The 13981-nt window shown below is 34.7% G+C and overlaps 2 protein-coding genes across 4 annotated transcripts; both read left to right on the top strand.

Moving 5' to 3' along the window:
- The first annotated feature begins 1017 nt into the window (after positions 1-1017).
- On the top strand, positions 1018-6670 carry LOC140973601 (phosphatidylinositol 3,4,5-trisphosphate 3-phosphatase and protein-tyrosine-phosphatase PTEN2A-like). Of its 3 annotated transcripts, none has more exons than XM_073436537.1 (13): positions 1018-1211; positions 2184-2729; positions 3027-3128; positions 3210-3266; positions 3451-3516; positions 4061-4237; positions 4355-4441; positions 4515-4579; positions 4751-4827; positions 5015-5061; positions 5364-5494; positions 5639-5708; positions 5954-6670. In XM_073436537.1, exons 2-13 carry the CDS (start codon positions 2301-2303, stop codon positions 6488-6490), a joined length of 1845 nt encoding a protein of 614 aa, XP_073292638.1. In that variant the 5' UTR covers positions 1018-1211; positions 2184-2300; the 3' UTR covers positions 6491-6670. The 3 variants fall into 3 exon arrangements, with proteins under 3 accessions (XP_073292638.1, XP_073292639.1, XP_073292640.1); XM_073436538.1 differs by having other exon boundaries at positions 1023-1211; positions 2259-2729; XM_073436539.1 differs by lacking the exon at positions 1018-1211 and adding an exon at positions 1235-1253 and having other exon boundaries at positions 2259-2729.
- Positions 6671-9733: 3063 nt separating this feature from the next.
- On the top strand, positions 9734-12565 carry LOC140973602 (uncharacterized). The gene is made up of 7 exons (XM_073436540.1): positions 9734-9962; positions 10049-10153; positions 10277-10403; positions 10485-10556; positions 11507-11552; positions 11638-12058; positions 12149-12565. Exons 1-7 carry the CDS (start codon positions 9920-9922, stop codon positions 12187-12189), a joined length of 855 nt encoding a protein of 284 aa, XP_073292641.1. The 5' UTR covers positions 9734-9919; the 3' UTR covers positions 12190-12565.
- Positions 12566-13981: the final 1416 nt, after the last annotated feature.

Raw genomic sequence — 13981 nt, forward strand, 5'->3', positions numbered from 1 at the left:
ATCCCCTTGGGAATTTGGATGAATCGAACAATTATTTCAACAATGCACAAACTCAAATCATCTCGAAGAAATTTCGACGAACGAAGCAAGTGTTTTTTTACGATACAGTGTGATATAACAAAACAGATTTTATCTTTCGCTCATTTCTACTTTCTCTTCCAAATAAGATATAAAAAATTCCATAAATAGACAGTTTATCTTATTTATCCTCGCGATAGTCCCAAGTTATAGAGATGGTTTTAGTCAGCTATTTAGATAAAATTTCAATTTTAAATTTTAAAAATTTGATAATATAAAATTATCAAACAAAAAAACCCATAAATATACCAAAATATTATTTAATGGTTGTCTTGATGATAAAAAAATTCTAAGATTTATACATGTATTCTTAAAAATAGTGTGTTTATGTGTTTTTTAATCTATTGATTGACTTGATATAATTAAAATTATTAAAAAAATTCACTTTTAATAGTATTAAACTCAATTAAACTTACAAAATTGGAAGTTTGAGTCTTGATAACAAGTTTCATCAATCTTTTAGAACCATGTCAGCATAAGGGTTAATGATCTAATACTAGATTCAATGATCAAAAGTTGATTTAAGTGATGTTTGCAAATTAAACTAGGTCTTTAGATCTAATATGAGAGCGACAATCTCGTCATAGTGTTTTGATGACATGAAACTCGCAACTACTATTTTTTTTTGTGCACGCTGGTTAAACATCCGGACTAACGCAATGACCTGCAAATCACGTTACTCACGTAAGCACTCTAAACAAGCTTAATGTGATAAACTGACAAAAAAATATTGATAGAAAAAATCAAATTTTTAACCATTAATCAAACGTTTACATATTTCCGCTACTCACCTCGACATAGCACATGGTTGACGAGGTTTGTTTCAACTATGCATTTAGAAATTGGGCAAACGATATTTTTGGGCCTGTATATGGGCCCATTTAGGAACTGAGCCACTGACCGTTCGTAATAGGTTCAGCGTCCGATTTGTAACAAAACCGTAACAGAAGGATGGGATCTTTTTTGTCCTTATTATATAGCTCAGGCAGATTTTTGGATAATTGAAGGTATTTTTTTTGTATATTTTCGAAAGAAATTTAATTAAAATATAGGGCGATTCTGTATACGGAAACTCCAGCAGTGAGCAGCCACCGCTACTCGAGGCCTTTCGCCGCCGTTGACTTTGATTTCGGGTATCTATCTATATCTCTGCTCGTAAATTAAGAGTGCTTTGGGTTCGTATTTCAATTTTTCAGGACTCTGAGCTGTAATTGATTTCATTTTCTGTTAAAAATGTGTGAGTAATTTTGGATCGGCGGGGGAATCAATCAACAACAGTTTCAGAAATTGGGGATATTTGCTGCAAATGAATTTCCTTTTCAATTGATTGGATTAATACTATTATTTTGTCTCATATATAGGCCGTAGTTTCGTATTGATATTCAGTTTTTGTTTATGATGATGATATTGTGTATATATCGTGATTTGATTGTTCCCCATTGCCAATATATTGAGTGTGGTGAAGTGTGGAAGTTATTGGTAACCTTTTCGGTCAAGAATCATGAGGATGATTAGTACTTTGGTCACATGTTATGTGTTATGTCTAGGTAGAATTTTTTAGATATTTTTTTTGCTATGGTGTTTGTACAAATTCTATTGGGATATGAGTGGAATGTTAGATTTGTATGTTAGAGCCAAATTTACCCATTAACAGGTTTTTATCTATCTATCTATTTAGATGTTTATTTAGGGCAAAGAGATGTCAGTTAAGTGGGTGAATTTTGTAAACTTGTTCGCGAGATTGTTTTTCTAGATTTCGAGTAATGGAGAACTTTGTCATTTGCATATATGATTAACCCTGAATCCTTCCTATCAAAGTGTAGGGAATCTCTATTCCATTGCTGTTTGCCCGTATCAAAACAAAATAGGGTAGTTTTTGGAGTTTTCATACTGCTACGATTGAGGTTACATTTTTTAAGTTGCCAGTGATTCATTCTTCTGTTGTTGATCAGCTTGGAGGGAGTTCCTTGAATTTGCTTCGGGGTTGCAATAATGTTTTCCAACCTCATACTCAGTTGCCTTGTCTCATATGTGGAAGCTAGCACTCTGTTGTATATTCTACATGTATATAACCTCACTGAGTTTCTGTTTCTTCATGTTTTCAGTGTGAAATGTACTCAAGCAATAGCCAATGCACCCTCCCTTATTTGTAAGGAGCATAATTTCGTTTTTGCTGCCAGGTTCCTGTGATTCTTTAAGTGTTAAACATTTCAGCTGTTGGAATGAGTTTGGAATCTTCTGATTCATCAAATCCTCAACATATTAAGACTACAGATGTACCGATGTCTAATCCCGTGGAATCTGCACCTGATAATTCTCAACGTGACTCACCTTCGAAGTTTTCTGCTTCTGGCATCTCCACTTGGGCAAAGAATCTAAAAATTCCCCAGCCGTTTGTGGGTTCCAAGGATGAATCACCCTCTGGAAATTCGGGGCAGACAACTTTTTCACGTTTCACTAGTGGGTTTGGATTGCGCATGTCTCCAAAATCTCCTCAATCTGATGAAAATTCTGATTTAACTTCACCAACCAACCAGTCCAGCTTTATTGGTACCATTACAAAAGGTTTCGTCGACTCATCTAAGAGTGCAGTTAAGGCGGTGCAGGTCAAAGCTCGCCATGTTGTATCCCAAAATAAAAGAAGATACCAGGTGGCTTACACTTTTACGGAATAATCATAAATGTAGATGGTTCAATTATTTCCTTGTTTAGGCAGAATGCATTTTAGACTTTAATTGTTCTGTTTGTGGGTCAAAGTCCATTTTTGTTTGTTTAAAAATTATGAAACATTAAAATTATCTTTATGCTTATTGCTGGCAGTGATGTGTTATTTGATATGATTATTTCCTTTGTTGGTGGAAGTTAATTTCTGTTTATCATTATGTATTTCTGGTTGTACAATGCTCCTGTAAATTGGCGTGTTTCTCTGACGACAATTATTTTTATAGGAAGGGGGATTTGATTTAGATATGACCTACATCACAGAGAACATCATTGCCATGGGCTTCCCCGCTGGTGATATGAGCTCTGGATTTTTTGGTTATGTGGAGGTACCAAATCCTATTTCTCAAACATGGCACACAAATAATTGCTAATTCTTCTAATTTGAACTGAATAAGGATCATGTTTAGGGATTATACAGGAACCACATGGAGGAAGTAATCAGGTTCTTTGAAACTTATCACAAGGTGATGAAATTATTACGTTGAATGTCAGTTAGTCACTATAATTATAATCATTATATGGCAGGAATCTTATTGTCACCACCCAATCCTTGAATGATTATGGTGTATTGGTCTTTGCCCACAAGTTTTTCGTCATTTCATTTCAGGGCCACTGCTATTACTTGATTACTATATTCAAATTGTGCAGGGGAAATACAAAGTATACAACCTTTGTTCTGAAAGATTGTATGATGCATCATTGTTTGAGGGAAAGGTTTGTTATTGTTTGTCTTATCTTATTCTATCGATGAGCCAATCTAATATTATAATTATGAATCTTTTAAGTGTGGCTATTTTCCTTCTTTAATTTTGCCCTGTTATTCTTGTTAGCAGCAGGTGCTATACTCGCCTTTAATATGCTGGTGCCATTTAAATTTGTTACTGTGGTTGATGTCTTGTTCTTTGAAGCTGTGAGATGTCTTTTCTTTCAGATGTTCAGTTTTCCCCCTTTTAACTACCATTCACATTTTTTATCTTCCTCTTCCCCCTCTTTTTCTCAAGTTTACTGTTGTGTAGCCTGTATTTAGGTTCCACAGCGTAATGCAAAACCAAGATAAATCTTGCTACGACTCCCATTTCTTAGTAATGGAGGCGTGGCTAAATTTTCAGCTCTATCAGTAATAGTAGAAAATATTGTTTGTTTACTTTGGCATTTTACTGTGTCTTGTTTTGGAAAGAAGCAAAGTTTGCACATAGTGAGGCTGGAAATTGGTTTTACTCTGTCCTTATTACATTATCCTTTTTTACAATTTCTGCAGGTGGCTAGCTTTCCGTTTGATGATCACAATTGCCCTCCTATCCAGCTCATTCTGTTATTTTGTCAAAGCGCATATTCATGGTTGAAGGAAGATATTGAAAATGTCGTCGTCGTGCATTGTAAAGCAGGAATGGCAAGGACAGGATTGATGATATCTAGTCTTCTTCTGTACCTGAAGGTTAGTTTTATCATGGTTCTTTGAATGCTTCATAAGCTGTTCTCATATTAACAGTAATGATTTGTGGTTGTATACTGTTTTATGACCATCTTTGTATTATCATTTGCTATTTTTCAGTTCTTTCCCACAGCGGAGGAATCAATTGATTACTACAACCAGAAAAGATGTATTGATGGGAAAGGGCTTGTTCTGCCTAGTCAGATTGTGAGCTGTCTCAATTATTTTTAATTTTCTTTCGTATCTTTTTGTTTAAGATTCATAATCGTCTTTCTTGTAGAGATATGTCAAGTATTTTGAACGAATCTTAGTTTATTTCAATGGAGAAAATCAGCCCGGTCGTAGGTATGTACCATTTAGGAATCAATGAATTTAGTATTCATGTCGATGTTACTGCTCCCATGATCAATGTTGCATCATCATGGATGCTGTGATAAAATGGTATAAGGAAAAGCAAGGATGTGTCTGTCCTCCGTGACTAGATGGTCGAAATCATCATAAATTGCATTAATGCAGGTGCATGCTCAGAGGATTCCGGCTGCATAGATGCCCATACTGGATCAGGCCTTCAATTACAGTTTCTGATCATAACGGTAACCCCTATCTCTGTCATATTTGATCTTGTGCATGCTAGTTATGCTGTAAAGCAACTACTTCTCTTAGTTTTTGAGTGTTGGTATCAGCATATATCTTTTACCATTTAGTTAACGTAGCCTCATGACACCATTTTTTACCATATTTCAATTGTTTGTCTCTAACCTGATGCCCTCCACTCTGCAGGTGTGCTATTCACAACAAAAACACATCCTAGAACCAAGGATTTATCGGTTAGTCATCCTTCTTGCAATCTGTGTCAGATTTTGGCACATGTTCGTGTCTTTATCATTCAATTTTTTCGCAGATAGCACATTAACAATTGCTTATGCTTCATAAGCCTATGACTTATTTTATGAGAACAGATTTCATTAATCCATTAATTAGCTTTCAGTTGTCATCAATTAGAAATTATGAATGATTTTATGAACTAGTCATTTTGAACCTTCGGAAAATAAGAGGAATGACTTGTTACAATGTGGTTGAATCTTTGGTTTCCTGAACTTGTTTATTTTTCATGTGCTGTTTTTTGCAGCCTGAAGATTATTGGTTTAGTGCACCTAAGAAAGGGATAATGGTGTTTGCCCTTCCTGGGGAGCCTGGTCTGACAGAGTTGGCTGGCGATTTCAAAATCCATTTTCATGATCGCCAAGGAGACTTTTATTGGTATAATAAATTAATGTCATCTGATTTTTTTCCCTGTTGTGATTATATTTCTCTTTTTTTTTTCCTTACCAGAACCTGGTTAAGAAAGGAGAGGTGATATTATTGTCTTCGTTTTGTAACATTTATAGTTTTCCTGATTATCAGCTGGTTAAACACCACAATGATCGAGAACCGGAAAGTTCTGAACACAAGTGATCTTGATGGTTTTGACAAGGTAAAATTTATGCTTTGCTACTAGATTATTTCAACTGTGGACCCACGCTAGAGGTTATTTGCAATTTTAAGGGTATTCTTATCAGCTGGTTAAACAGCACGATGATAAGAATTGTTACTGGTTGTCTTGACTGTGAATGACGACAGTGGCATTTTGTGGCAGACAACCTTCTATTCCTTCTTTCATCCGAGGGCTCGCTCAGTCTGTTATACATAACAATAATACTATTATCCATTCATGTGCAGAGAAAACTGCCATCCCCGGGCTTCCAAGTCGAAGTTGTACTCGTAGATTATGATGCTGCTGACGTTTCAACAAGAACCCCAGCCGAAACCACTACTGATGAATCTATCCAAACTTCCGGTGCAAGTACAAACACAAAACCTAGTCCCATCCCTGTTGAGGAGCCTGCAGCTGCAAATAATTTGAATAAAGAGGAGGACGACGTGTTCTCCGACAATGAAGATGAAGTATCCGCATCTTCACAATCCAATCAGTCTGGTAAGCCTCCCCAAGTTAGTTCAACTTTGACTTCCAAAGATGCTTCACCGAACAGCAAAGATGGCTCAAATCAAATAGCAAATTTGACTCACAAAACAGAACAAGTCTCGTTAGGAACTTCAGGTTCAACTCGATCTGAGCCAAGCAGAGAGGCTATTGGAGTAAATTCGTCGACAAACGAAGCATCAAAGCCAGTGGAGGGGGTGAGTGAGTTCAAAGCAATGGCTGCGGATGCTTCGATATTTTCATTTGGAGATGACGATGATTCTGAAAGTGAGTAGTTTGTTATGTACATATATGCTTGTGAATGCTCATAAAGTTCACAACCCTGTGGTGTTCATTTCATTTCATTCCTTTTTAAAGGTTTAATGGTTTGTTTGGGAATGCTTTTGCGGTTGGATCATTCTGAATTTGTCGTATGTACATACTATTTTAGTATACTTTTAAATATTTAGTTATGACAGATTTGCTGTAAATCTCTGTATAACCTTAAAGGTACGAGAGCTAATTCGGCCTCATTCAGATGGTAGACACTACCAAAAAGAAATTTAGTATAAATCTTCGTACCCTCTAAACCAACATAGTAAAATATTATTAAACATTTATTATCCAATTAAAAATATATTCTATCGTTTTTCAAAATAAAATAATCAAATGAAATTATATTAAAAGGCATTACATAGGCCCCACTTGCTCGAGTTCCAGTGTAGGAGCGTATACAATGGTGTGGATGAAGACTTCATCCCATGTTGACCATAATATTGATAATTTTATCTCATGTTTTTGTAATTTTGAGATGGTGTGGAAGGAAGATGTTGAAATATTATTTTTTTTAATTCATTTAGTAACTTTTTTAAAAAAAAAATGATAAATGTGCATATTATTATAACAAATTAACTTATAATAAATAAAAAATACAATAATTAAAATCTATTAAATAATAAAAAAATAAGCAAATTATTGATTGGATCTTTTACGAAAAAATTGTTTTTTAAGCTTCATTTAATATCGACATTGAATGTTAATCTGGTATTGAACATCTTTCTCTATGATTCGATTTTTTTGCTCCTATCTCCATTTTTTCATGCTTCCTCGTAAGGGTGGGAAAAAATATCGAAAATTTTGGTATACCGAGATTACCGTACCGAAAAAATACCGAATTTACCGATTTTTCGGTATACCGAAGATTTCGGTACGGTACGGTAACGGTATGCAATTTGAAAATTTTGGTATATACCGAAATACCGAAATCCCCAAAAAATATACAAAATTTTTAAAATATATAATATTTTAAAACAATAAATTTATAAAAAAATTTAAAATGTAAGGTTTTTTCGGTATAGAACGGTATATACTGATACCGTACCGAAATTTCGGTATATCGTACAATTTCGGTATAATCGGTATGCTAGTTATATGTACCGAAAATTTCGGTATGGTATCGATATGAATTTTTTTATACCGTAATTTTTGGTACGGTATACGATATAAGATTTTTGGTACGGTACGGTATACCACTCCTACTCCCTCGTCCCCATTTTACTCCATTATCCTCATTTCATGCTTCTTTTACATATTTTGGGCATTTTTTCGCACTGCTCTTTTTCTAGAGCAATCCTCACATCACCTCTTTGTGTCACTCTTTCATACATTATTTTGAGCATATCCACCATGTTTACATATTTCGATTCTTCTCATCTCGTGACCTTTTTGAAGGTCTTTCTTCCCATTGGTCCAATGATTTTGCTCACTTCCTGCACGTCGTCTCCTTCTCGGCGGTTTGCATATCGGATGCTGTGGAAAAAAAGATGAAGATTATTCACCATCAACATTATTCAATTTCTTCATAGCATTCATCGAAGCTCCTTTGAATTATTCGAACGTCCATGTCTCTATTTTGGTTGATTCCTCAGTACTAACCAAACTTTTTCATTGGACTATGAAATCTTATAATCTTGCTCGAACATCATTTTAGCTTGAGAATACTAAAGAAAAAAATCTAATTAGAAAATTGATAAATTGCAATTTAAAAAAATCTGGAATGAATACCTTCATATCAATTGACGATCCACTTTAGTTGTGTGATATAGTTTACTCAATTTATTTTGGAACGCGAACTCTCGAATAGCAACATCATTGAAATGTTGTCACTTGAAAGTACTTTTCATCAATTAGGCAACTCGTGGTTGTATTCATTCCAAACCAATCCCTGAAAACTAGTATTGTTTTGATCATTGTCAAGTGTCGAAGTAGTGGAAGCTTTTTACCATACCTTTACGAGACTTTCATCTTCGGCCTTCATCTAATGTTTCCTTGTGATGCCTTAACCCCAACGTCCACAACAATGTTCTTCCATTTCCTTATTGGTTTAAAAGATGTTGTTTCAAAAGTAGGAGGGACTTGGATGTGATTTTGAGATAATCCAGTTTGGTTAACATAATGCTCAACATTTGCTTGGCGTTAAATTGAGAAGAATTTGGTGAAGGAGTATCGAGATCATCATTTTTTCACGAATCTATTTTTCGAATTTGGATTGAAAATGAAAAAAAAGGAAGAAATCTTGAGTTTTTGGAATTAACGTGGAAGAAAATTCGAATTTTTCAAGTATAATGAGGTCAATTTGTAAAAGTATGCTTGGATTTTGAAAAAATGGACGATTGTGATTTTCAGAATCGTCAAAAAAAAAATTCAGCTCATTTTTTGGAATTTATTTTTCGATTTTAAAATATTTTTTTATATTATATTAAAAAAAATTTAAGTTTGTGTTATGCAAGCTGACCGCATCCTCTTCGCCCGTTTGACTTGCTCTAACAACTCGTGGGGGTAAACGTAAATTTGTCCAAAAGGTTTTACCAAGCTGGTCGTAGACTCACTTGCAAGTTATTACACGCAAATTTGCAAATATATAGCATTCAATATGATAGGAAAAAATAAATAAATTTCTCTAATTTAAATACTTATATCCAATTAATTAATTATATATCACAAAAAATATTAAGTGGATTGACTAATTTTTCAATTAAGAAAAACAGTTCAATATCTTATCCTTTATCCGGGGGCGTGACCCTCCACGCTTAGAATGAGATGAGACTCTAAACCAACGGAATGAATTTAAGTGATTATTTATGATATTTTAGCTAATTGTAATATATTATATTAATTGTTCTTATATGTCGATTTAGTCCCTAAGTGATTATTTCCTAGGTTATAATTTGTCGAAGTGTTCGAACCGTGAATTGTTGATTGTCGAGTACTATATCGAGCCGATTTTAATACTTTAGGGACTAAATCAATATATAAATATATTGAGGGATTGAATAGAGAATAAACCCAAACAATATGACCATTTGTTGTATTATTAATAATTATCCTATGTAATTTTTTAAAATATGATTGTTTTTTTTTTTTTTTTTTAATTTAAGATAATTTTAAATATGATTTTGAAGCCAAGGTTGCATGGAAATTTCTTGGAACGCAAGAACTCACGCGTTAATTACCTGACGCGGCGCGGGGCACTGTGAGGAAAACTTCGCACATTATAAATTATAAATACCCTTGGATCCCAAAACCCGTATCGGAATTTCCTTAGTCAACTCTAATTTAATCCAATTCGTCGATTTGGAGTTTTAATTGCAAGTTGCATCGTTACTGCGGTGAAGCGATTGAGTTAAGGCTAAACCCGAGGTTGCTTCCCTTTAATCGATTGCTCAATGTCGACTTTTGGCATTCAAGGTCAACCGCTAGAGATTACAGGTACGATAAATGTCCAGATTTTGCTTTTTATGTATATATATTTTATGTTTGATTTGTTTATTATCACGTTTTGGATTGGATTTCAGTTGTTGGTTGTAACAAATTGAAAAATACTGAATGGATCACCAGGCAAGATCCCTACGTTTGTATTGAATATGGTAGCTCCAAGTTTCGTACGCGTACTTGTAAAGGTTCGTCTCTATATATTCACGTGAAATTTTGTGTATCTTGAGTTGCTGACTGTTATCTCGGTTCTATTCAGGAGTTTTGCTATCTTTGTTTGAATCAATTTTTTTTGTGTGAAATTTGCGCAGATGGAGGGAAGAATCCTACTTTTCAAGAGAAATTCGTGCTTTCCTTAATAGAAGGGTTGAGGGAATTCAGTGTCAATGTGTGGAACAGCAATACTCTGACTTACGACGATTTCATAGGCAGCGGAAAGTAATGATTTTTATCTCTTTGATGGCTCTTTTTTAAAGATGTTGTTTCATTATTTTTGACCTCTGAGTTTGGTGTATCTAGAATTCAACTACAGAGAGTTCTATCCACTGGTTACGACGATAGCTCATGGGCTCTTCAGGACAAAAGGGGAAGGTAAAATCTGAGGATGAAACTACGTTACGAATTGCATTACCAGCACAATGAGTGAGCTTAAATTAATGTAGTTGTTTGCTTGTACTTTTTGAAACTAGAATGCTGAGTGTTATCACTTATCAGCTATTGATCATGAATTGTGTTCGAGTGCGACCCAACGAGTTCAGCAGAGCGATTTAATTCATTTGGGGGAGGCAAATTGGTGTTTTTGGTAAAATTATAAATAAATATTTTGTCGGAGGGGCCCCTTTACCCCTTTTGCTGGGTCTGCCCCTGATTGTCAATGTTTACATATAGAGCTTGTGTGCTAGCGACTGCGTTAGCAGCATTGTGAGTTAGCTTACATGCACATAGTTGTTTCATTGTGCTTTCCGAAATTTTTTCTAAAATGTTGGTTGGAATCAGCGGTGAATCATGGATTGTGTTGAGGGGGCGTGACGAGTTTAGTTGGGTTACTCGATTCATTTGGAACTTGGGAGGAGGCAAAATTAGCAAAATTTGAAAAAATTATAGATAAATTTTTTTCTTTTGAGGGACACCCTTTTACTCCTTTGATGGGGTAGCCCCAGATTCACTATAAACGTAGAGAGCTTGCATGCTTCTGATTGAGTGTCATAAAATCTCTATAAACTGTGAAATGATTTACATTCTTAATTCATGAAACCAAAGATTGGTGTAGATTGGATGTTAGTATACTTTGTTTTGACATTCATCTATTTTGCGAGCACTGAGTGATCCTGTGATGAGTGTATCTTTTCTGGGAAATCATGCATGAGTTTGTTTAAATGCACTATGCCTTTTGCTTTGTTAAGATAACTTCTCTATGCCTTTGTTATGGCACTTGCTACTCTATTTTGTTCGTGTGAACTTAAGTTCGCTGCGTTTGTCCACATATTCGACCTGTCCAAATACATATATAGTCGGCTTATATATGTGTTTTTCTTCTATAGGCATGCTGGAGAAGTTCGATTAATACTCCACTATGCTAATGCCTATGTAAGTCAAGAATAGTCCTTTTCTTTCATACGAGTCCCATTAATTATCTAAGCTTATGAGTTATGAACACGTCTTGTTTTTTCAGAAGCCAGTTACCAGTCATCTCCCATCAGTTTCACCATATTCGGTAACGCCAGGTCCGCAAGTCTCTCTCTACTCAGCACCTCCAGTCTCTTCATATCCGCCAACAAGTATCCCAGCTCCGGCTCATTCTCTGTCATACCCTCCTACTTCAGCAGTATATCCCCCTCCTTTGGCTCCTCAATCATACCCTCCAAATCAAGCAGTATATCCCCCACCTTCGGCTTCTCCATTATATCCTCATAATCCAGCATTATATCCCCCACCTTCAGCTCCATCTCCATCATACCCTCCTAGTCCAGCAGTATATCCCCCACCCTCGTATCATCAACCACCTACATATCCATCAGGTCCATCTCCTTCAATGTATCCTCAGCATTCAGTGTATCCTCCGCCATCCAACGACCCACACTACTATCCTCCAGGTAAAAGTTACCTATTTTATACCTTTTATTTTATGGAGCCAAATGGCTAAATTTTCTAAAAAAGTTAATACAATCTATCCTGTGCAACAGGTTTATATCCACCATCTCCTTATCATCCTCGGCAATACTAAGACAACAAGCTTTGCTCCATTCCAGCTACAACGGGCATCCACCTCTCTGCCACTATTTGAGTTCCTTTTTTTTGCCTTGTGGCTGTTTCCATGAGTAATGGCTGTTGAGGATTCTTTCATATTTTTGCGTTTCTTTGATTGTTAGCGTGAAGCACATTGTAAATAAATATAGAAAATGAGTAGTTTTAAGTTTCTTTACTAGCTATTTCAAAAGTGTATATTTTGTAATTATAGAATGCTAAATTCTAGCATTTGATATTTTATTACGTTGGCCGTGGTAGCCTCGAATGGGCTTTTGACCATTAATCCAATCCATGTAATAAGATAAGATGTTTATTAATTTGAGTGAAATATTTATTTAATCTTATACTCATTAGATGAAGGATTTTGATATATTTTGATATCTTTATAAAAGAAACTCGTATCCAACCATTCGATATAAACCCGAAAAAACGCAACTAACGTCTCTCCTCTCGCGTACATCTAGTATGTTATTTACATCCATTTTCGAGTACTTGTAAGTATTCTAGAACTACTCATTTAACTGTGAAGGCATTCGTTAATGTTCGTGTTCAAGATACCGTAGGTCGGGCTGATGCAGGTCCTGTAACACAAGCTTTTGTTATTCTGTTATGTTAAGTGGCAGAAAAATGACTGACGATTTTGAAAAGTTGAGGAGTAGTCGCATTTTGATTATTGAGTTGTGGGGCGCTTTTGACCCATGCAACAACTTTTGATGGTGGTTTTTAGTTAATTAATTATTAAAGCGGATTTCGACTTTAGTTTAGTCATTACCTAATCCAATCATTTTCCCCTAACAATATGGATGTTCCCTCTTCACCACATCATTAATAAAATTGATTATCCACGACAATACAATGTGAAATGTTGATTTTAATGTATACTTAATTTATATCGCGAAGTATATTAAATCAAACTCGAATCGGGTTCTTGAAAAGTTTTAAGATTATGTCTAAATTAATAAACTAATTTGTGTATGGTTGAATTCAAGTAGTCCCTATGCATTATGTTATTGCTTAAAAAAATGCATTATGTTATTGGTAAAAAAAAATTGTATAGAATTGTTAATAATGGATCAAGTACTTGAAAAGTTAATGATTTACTTTTAGATTCGATGTCGATTTCAAAAATTAAATTATCTATATGTGTGTGAACATATGTATATATATATATTTTTATGTATGTTATATGTACAAGTCCATGTCAAGTATATATTCACATGCAGCTTATAAAGTTTTATGTTTTTTTTTTTGGTATCTTGCGTTTTGAGAGACCCGAGTACGGTTTTTGGTTTTGAAAGAGACGGTTCTTATTTTAAATGATAGGTAAAACTGAAATTGAATCACTTGTATGCAATTTCAATTTCTGGTGTGATGTAGTTTTAGTTATGGTTTTGGTTTAGTTATTGTTTGAAAATTGAACTCATATTTATTCATAACTCCGCTTGGTGCGAAATATAAAATATTGAATGATTATTTATTCATCTAAATAATATATTTTATCTATATATATGTATTCATCTGTATCTTTCATCATCTTTGAAACATCAATAATATTATAGTATTGAATCGAAAATTTAAAAGAGGCCATTCTTATTTCGATTTATACGGCTTAGAGATATCGTAGTTGGGTCTAGGGATAAAAACGAGTCGAGCTACTCGTGTTCGACTCGAGCTTGGTCGAGCCGAGTTCGAGTAGCTCGAGCTCATAATCGAGCTGAACACGAGTATTTTATGAGTCTGAGCTACTCCAGCAGATTTATATATATAAG

Source organism: Primulina huaijiensis, chromosome 3 (assembly GCF_012295235.1).
Source record: "Primulina huaijiensis isolate GDHJ02 chromosome 3, ASM1229523v2, whole genome shotgun sequence".
In the NCBI taxonomy this organism is placed as follows: Eukaryota; Viridiplantae; Streptophyta; class Magnoliopsida; order Lamiales; family Gesneriaceae; genus Primulina; species Primulina huaijiensis.